Source organism: Cyprinodon tularosa, unplaced genomic scaffold (genome assembly GCF_016077235.1).
Source record: "Cyprinodon tularosa strain WSP-4 unplaced genomic scaffold, ASM1607723v1 ctg164, whole genome shotgun sequence".
NCBI classification, from domain to species: domain Eukaryota; kingdom Metazoa; phylum Chordata; class Actinopteri; order Cyprinodontiformes; family Cyprinodontidae; genus Cyprinodon; species Cyprinodon tularosa.
This window is the reverse complement of record NW_024038475.1, coordinates 153,586-160,147: the sequence shown is the minus strand read 5'-3', so window position 1 is coordinate 160,147 and position 6,562 is coordinate 153,586. Positions and strand designations below refer to the sequence as shown.

The window sequence follows — 6,562 nt, the reverse complement described above, 5'->3', positions numbered from 1 at the left end:
GGGTAACCAATTAAAAATCAGCGTGGTCCGAATAAAGAAAATGAACACCCAGTAAAGGTCCGGAGACACTTTTATTATATTCTGTTACTTTAAAAAGAATTTAACACTGAAATACAATGAGTTTTTCATGCATCCATGTTATACACTGAATTTTTATTTTAAAAATATAGTTAAAAAAATAGAAAACTTTTCCTTTTTAAAATCTATAGTGTTTTTTGAAGTAGAGAACAACCATTGATCAGTTTGTCATATAGACAGTTTCCTGATTCACATCTTTCATGAGCCACCTGAACTGTTTTGTTTTCTTTTTATTGGCTTAATAAGAGAAGTGGGCTTTATGCTGCCCTGCAAAATGCCGACAAAGCCATTCTCAAGCACATATCAAGGTGCTCATTCGTGAGCCTGGATGCATATTTATTTTTTATTATGTTCATGGTGGAGAATCCAGCTTCACAGCAGCAGGTTGAGCCAAACATACCTAAAATGTGCAGGTTGATCTCTGAGCACACCAGTTTACTTTTCTTTCACCAGTTCACCGCGGTTCTTCCAGCAGTCCACACTTTCTCTGCTCTCTTTTTCTCATCATCTTCTTCTTTTTTTCCAATCACCCGGCTTGCCACAGGTTTGCCTGCTGTGTCTAAAAGTAGCAGCAGCAGCAACTCAGACTAACAGCTCATTGGCTAATTTGTATCACGTGCAGCCTAGTCGCACACAGGAGGGCTTTACCATATTTAACAGGAGAAGCGGCGAAAGTGAAGTTAGACATTGTCATCGGACAACATGCGGTAATTTATAAATGTTTTAAATCAGGTTGGGTCTGGATTCGCCAGCAGATACATCTGGAATCGGACCGCGGTCCGCTAATCCGTGACCTCTGGTTTAGTCTGTCAAGTAGGCTGCATGTAGGGATTTGAAAGTTCCTGTAGGTGTCAGTATTGAGTGACACAGTATCCACTCAGTATCAATGCAGTTTGCTATGTGTCGTATCACTAGGAGTTGGAAATAGCAGAAATGAAAACCCTGAATGTTTGCGACTGTCTTGACTTTTAACCCCCTTAATGCCAAATGTATCATATTTGATGCATATGGTTTCTGAAATGTTTTGCGTCTGACACCTTTTGCATATTTTAATGATAAAAACTTTGCTCAAAATCCTATTGTACACAATCAGATATACCTGATAACAGAGGGCAGAAGACTACACAAAAAATAATCTTGACTTATCGCATAGTAATAAATTATTAATATCAAAAATGTATTTCTGTTTTTTCTTTTTACATATTTTGTTAAAAGGCCAAATAAGGACTTCAAACCAAAAAAAAAGTAATTTTCTGTTTTGTTTTATTCTTGGATCGGCCTTTAAAGGGTTAAACGCCAACATTGTCTTCAGTCAGAGGCATTCCCAGAACTGGTGGAAGACAGACTGCTACAGAAGATCTTTCCTTCCTACAGCACTCAAAAGAATGCTGCGTTACTTTATCTGACCAAACGCTGTGTTATGAAATCCTTCACCCATTAGGAGTTATATTTAGGTAAGTTGGGTTATTGTCACGGTTGGGTTGAGTTTTTGAGGAACCAAATGCAGAGGCAGGGAGGCAGTGGTGAATTTTGTAGATTTAATGGAGCGACTGAGGAAAAATCCACAGAAGCAAAAATACAAAGAACCCAAAGAAAACAAAAACATCTGGGAAAACTCACATAGGCAGCAAGAGACCAGAGAAACAACAAAACACAACAAACCAGCACTAAGGCTACGTTCACACTGCAGCCTGAAGTGACCCAAATCCGATTTTTGTGCCCATATGCGACTTGGATCTGATCTTTTCATGGCAGTCTGAACAACACAGATCCGATTTTTTCCAATCCGACCCAGGCCACTTGGCTATGTGGTCCTGAATCTGATCTTTTCAAATGCCACCTGTGTCTGAACGGCCAGGTCGCATTCATCCAACCTGAACGTCATTAATACCCGACAAAGGTCACTATTTTGCATAGTGCTATGCAGAAGCGGCAAGAAAAACAACAACCATAGCAGATGATGATGCGGAGAGCAGTATTTATGTTTAAACATATTGAAAAGATTGTGTTTTTATGGTTGGCAAAGACCACTAGATGCGCGCCGGCACTACACTTCCGTAAACATGGAGCACACTGGCCTGTGATGTCATCGCGTCCTCTACTGCGCATGCGAGACACTGGGGTTGTATGACTGCAGTTCACACAGGAGATCACATAGAAGTCATAGAAATGTGAACGGCAACGCAAAAAAAAATCGTATTTCACAAAAAAATCGGAATTGAGCATCAAGGCCTGCAGTGTGAACGTAGCCTTAGTGACTGCAGAGCTGAGGTATATATTGGGAGACCAAACCTAGACAAACAAATCAGCAGATAGGGAGCAGGTGTGAGTGGAGTAACAAGAAGTGACCAGGGAAGAAGCAAATTAACACAAGAGGGCAACAGAGAGCAGCACAAAAACTAAAGAAGTCAGTACTGGTAGAACTACAAAGACACATAACACTAAGAAACCTAAAATAAAAGCAAGCAGAGGACAGAATCCTGACAGATTTTTTCATGGGATTGGGGTGTTTTTTTTGTGCAGTCCATGGTCTGGGTCAAAATGCACCAATGCAACATCCATTGGATGACCCAGCACCTGGTTGCTCTACATGGAAACTAGGGGTGGAACGGTTCACAAAATCCACGGTTCAGTTCGATTCACGGTTTCTGGTCACGGTTTTCGGTTCGGTTCGATACATGTTGATTGTTACACCGAAATCCCATAAAAATTTATGGAATGAAAAAATCCCCCAAAAAATAATGGATTGTAATTATTTTAAATGATCCGCGGAAACCCTTGATCATTTCATATGTTTTGCTGCTTTGAATTTAATCATCTCGCGCATGCGCTCTACCATCTCCAAGGAACTCAGAGCGGAGCAGACGGAGGGAGCTACAGTGGGGGCTGTATGATTTGCTTTGAGCAGCCGGTCTGGAGCGCAGCGGGGCGGAGCGGGAGTTGCTGACGGAGTATGAGGGATTTTGGGGTTAGCATGACATGTTGGTCATGTTGCTGTTAGCGTAAACAAAACGTGTTGCACAATGCTCGCACACTGTTGCACTTTTATCCACAACTTTCTTTCCGCCGTCATCGTAGGTCACTCTAAATGCAAAGCGCTCCCATACAGCAGACCTATAAAGTGCTGCTGGCGCGTCTTCCAACTCCTGTTCTTTCCAACTCGCCATTCCGACACAATTCTCCGCAACAACTGATTTTTTTCCCTGCTACACCCGGCTAAGCTGCTTCGCTTCTTCTTCTTCTTGTTTACTACTGGTAGTTGGCTTTGGTCGCAGTACCGCCACCTTGTGCTCTGGAGTGTAATCGCTACGCCTATGAGAAAAAGGAGCAGCGCATGAACCGAACGAAACACACGCGAACCGAACCGAGACAGTCGAACCGAACAGTTCTGACGGTTTTCATAAATCGTCCCATCCCTAATGGAAACACACCACGCCCATGACTGATCCAGGCTGCATGCTCTATCCACCATTAGCATTTAGAGCACCTCAATGACCATCTTTGAGGAAAGTTATCATTATAAGGCTTGTGCACACCATCTAATTAAAAGTGTCTGTGTTGTTTAAATTATAATAATGTGCTTTATTGTCAAGGCTAGTTGGTCGGTTGGGCTAACGAAACAAAGTTTTCTGTTCTATCATGTGGGTGTAACTGAATTATCAAATTAAAATGATTAATAATTTGCATGGGTGTGTGATCTGGTTTATTTTAAGGTTCCCCTTCCTTACAATTTCCTTTCTTTCAAATGGTTTAAATTAAAGTGTCTCTTTAGCTCATGTTACTGGTCTTTATCTCAAAACAGTCATTTGGTCCTCAGGGATCCAGACCTCACCACTACGCTCTGACACTGTGAAATGATCAACTGGCAGTTTTTTTAATGACCCTAATTTAAACTGTTCTATAATTAACTTGCCTGCTTCCTTTTTGTATTGTGGATATTAATAGATTTCACGATGGTTGCTTGTCAGGATTCCAGTATCCTGTTTATTGCATAATTTCTGCTTTGCAAGCAAAAATCTAGCATATATTCTAGCCTAATTTGTATTATAGATACTAGTAGTCTAGTGATTTCTTTTCCTTATGATTGTACTGTAATATGTTAGAACTAATCTTTGGTATTGGACAATTTATGAAGCATTTAGAAAGATTGCTAAACATATGTAGCTGGTGAAACAACCAATAACTGTGTTTAATTTGACTAAGGATTTGGGTAGAGGGAAAAAAAAAACTAATTATGAAGTCCAAATAACCTAGAAGTAATATTAGTTTGAACCAGGTGTTAAGCAGAGGAAATAACACATATGTGTGATTGAATTTGTCCAATTTATCTGTTAATTTGACCCAGAATTTGAGTAGAGTATTATAGCCATTTATTGGGTTATAAAAGACCAGCTCATTTTTCTTGGTCAGATCAATTACTGCTAGGCCGGTGCTACAATAGGGTTGTGGCTTGGCTGGAAATAACCCAGTTTGGCTTCAGTTATGACCTTGTTTTTAGAGTGTAAAACGCATAAAAAAAAAAAAAAAAAAAAAAACTATGAGTTACTGCAGCATTTAATTTAATAAAGTAGTTTTGAATTGAAATTAAGTAACTCCTTCCAGATTGACAGGAGCAACAGTTGCTTCTAGGATTATTGCTGGTGTTCTTCCTCTTTGCGGTTATGTGTTTGGTTCGCTGCTGCGATCCTTCTGTATCTGTCCATGATGCTTTTCTTAGACAGAGGCAGGTTTATTCTTCCCTAAAGCTGTGAAGCGGTGCAAACATGGTTCTGTAATGAAAAGGCTAGCTGTGCTGATCAAGGAGGAAATCTCTTAAAGGTTTCAGGATGAGATATAGGATGTGTTTTGGTTACACTGAAAAGGAAGAAGTTTGCAGCTTCCTGAAAACTAAAACCGCAGATCAACCCTTTTTCTAGAGGTGTGACTGCAGGCGCTCTTTAAAGGGACTTTTCTGGGTTGTTTCTGCAGATGGTGAGTTCTCTCTCAACATGCTCTGCAACGTGAACGGAACCATTCTGATCAGTGTGCTGCCTCCTGTGATCCTCACAGAGTTTGCTTTTGGATTCGTGGGGAATGGGCTGGCTCTGTGGATCTTCTGCTTCCACCTGAGGCCCTGGAAAAGCAGCACGGTCTTCCTCTTCAACTTGGCCATGGCTGATTTCCTGCTCAACGTGGCTCTGCCGCTGCGTGCCAGCTACTATTTCTCTGGTCTGAACTGGAAGTTTGGCCTGACGGGCTGCAACGCCTGCCTCTTCATGCTGGCTATGAACCGCAGTGGAAGCACCTTCTTCCTGATGATCATCGCTGTGGACAGGTACATGCATGTGGTGCATCCTCATCATCCCTTCAACTCTCTGAGCGTGAAGAAGGCTTCTGTAGGAGCACTGGGAATATGGTTCATCACCATCTTGGTGGATGCTCCCATCTTTGCTTTGCAGCACAGAAACACCACCTACTGTGAGAGCTTCAACACGGATGTGGACCCCCAACACGGTCTGACCTGGCATGAGTTTATGTTCCTGTGCTCCTTCTTCATCCCGTTGCTGGTAATCCTTTATTGCACAGTCCACATCGTGGTCCAGCTGAGGAGGAGACAGCTGGCTCAGAACGCAAAGATCCGCAAAGCTCTGTACTTCATCACCGTTGTTGTGGTTATCTTCTTCATTTGCTTCCTTCCCAGCAACATCACACTACTGATCATCTGGATCAGGTCCAAAAAGGCCTCCTCTGCCACCCAGGTGTGTCGTGCATCAGAGGAGCTGGCCATCACCTTCTACGTCGTCATCACCCTCACCTACCTAAACAGCGCCCTGGATCCTTTGGTCTACTACTTCTCCAGTCCGGTCTTCAAGAACATCTGCAGGAAAGTTCTTCGTTTGTCTCCAGATGAAAACACAGACGGAGCCGAGAAGAAAACGAGGGAGACCGGTTCCCAGTCGCTCAGTCAGCTTTAAAACACCAGGACCCTTCATCTGGAGTCTGCCTCGCCATGGAGCATGCTTCGGTTCTGCTGGAGGGGTCCGGTCCAGGAAAGCCTTTTCGATATCCTGCTTTGTTTATTTTTATTTTTTGGTCCAGATGACTGAATGTGGCACTGATAAGAACACGATGCTGCAGGGCTGGACTCTTCAGGCTTCCTCATTTAGTTTTCATGCTGCACGTCATATGAACGACTTCTTAATGTGAGGTTAACAGGAATCATTTAAGCTAATTATGTTTCATCTGTGAAAAGACGAAGAAAGAAAAAACAGAAGGAGTGAAAAAAGATTAGAAATGAAAAGTTTTTCACAATTATAATAAAATAGTCTTGTGTTATTATTTGTTATATTGCTTCATCAACATCATTTTTTATTTTCTTTTTGAAATTTCTTAGAAATAGGGTTCTAAATCAGACAGTATAAAACAATTAAATTAAATGCAATATTTATAATTTTTATAGCAAATTATAAGATCCTTCAACAAAGTTTGCTTGTATTTTTTTACT

At 41.5% G+C, this 6,562-nt stretch overlaps 1 protein-coding gene across 1 annotated transcript; it reads left to right on the top strand.

The window, feature by feature from the left end:
- Positions 1-4,964: 4,964 nt before the first annotated feature.
- Positions 4,965-6,326, top strand: LOC119780649 (hydroxycarboxylic acid receptor 2-like). The gene has a single exon (XM_038280752.1). It carries the CDS (start codon positions 5,067-5,069, stop codon positions 6,030-6,032), a length of 966 nt encoding a protein of 321 aa, XP_038136680.1. The 5' UTR covers positions 4,965-5,066; the 3' UTR covers positions 6,033-6,326.
- Positions 6,327-6,562: the final 236 nt, after the last annotated feature.

Bases quoted from the DNA above. Each gene is read 5' to 3' on its own strand.
- LOC119780649 (XM_038280752.1), top strand. From the start codon at position 5,067: ATGCTCTGCAACGTGAACGGAACCATTCTGATCAGTGTGCTGCCTCCT.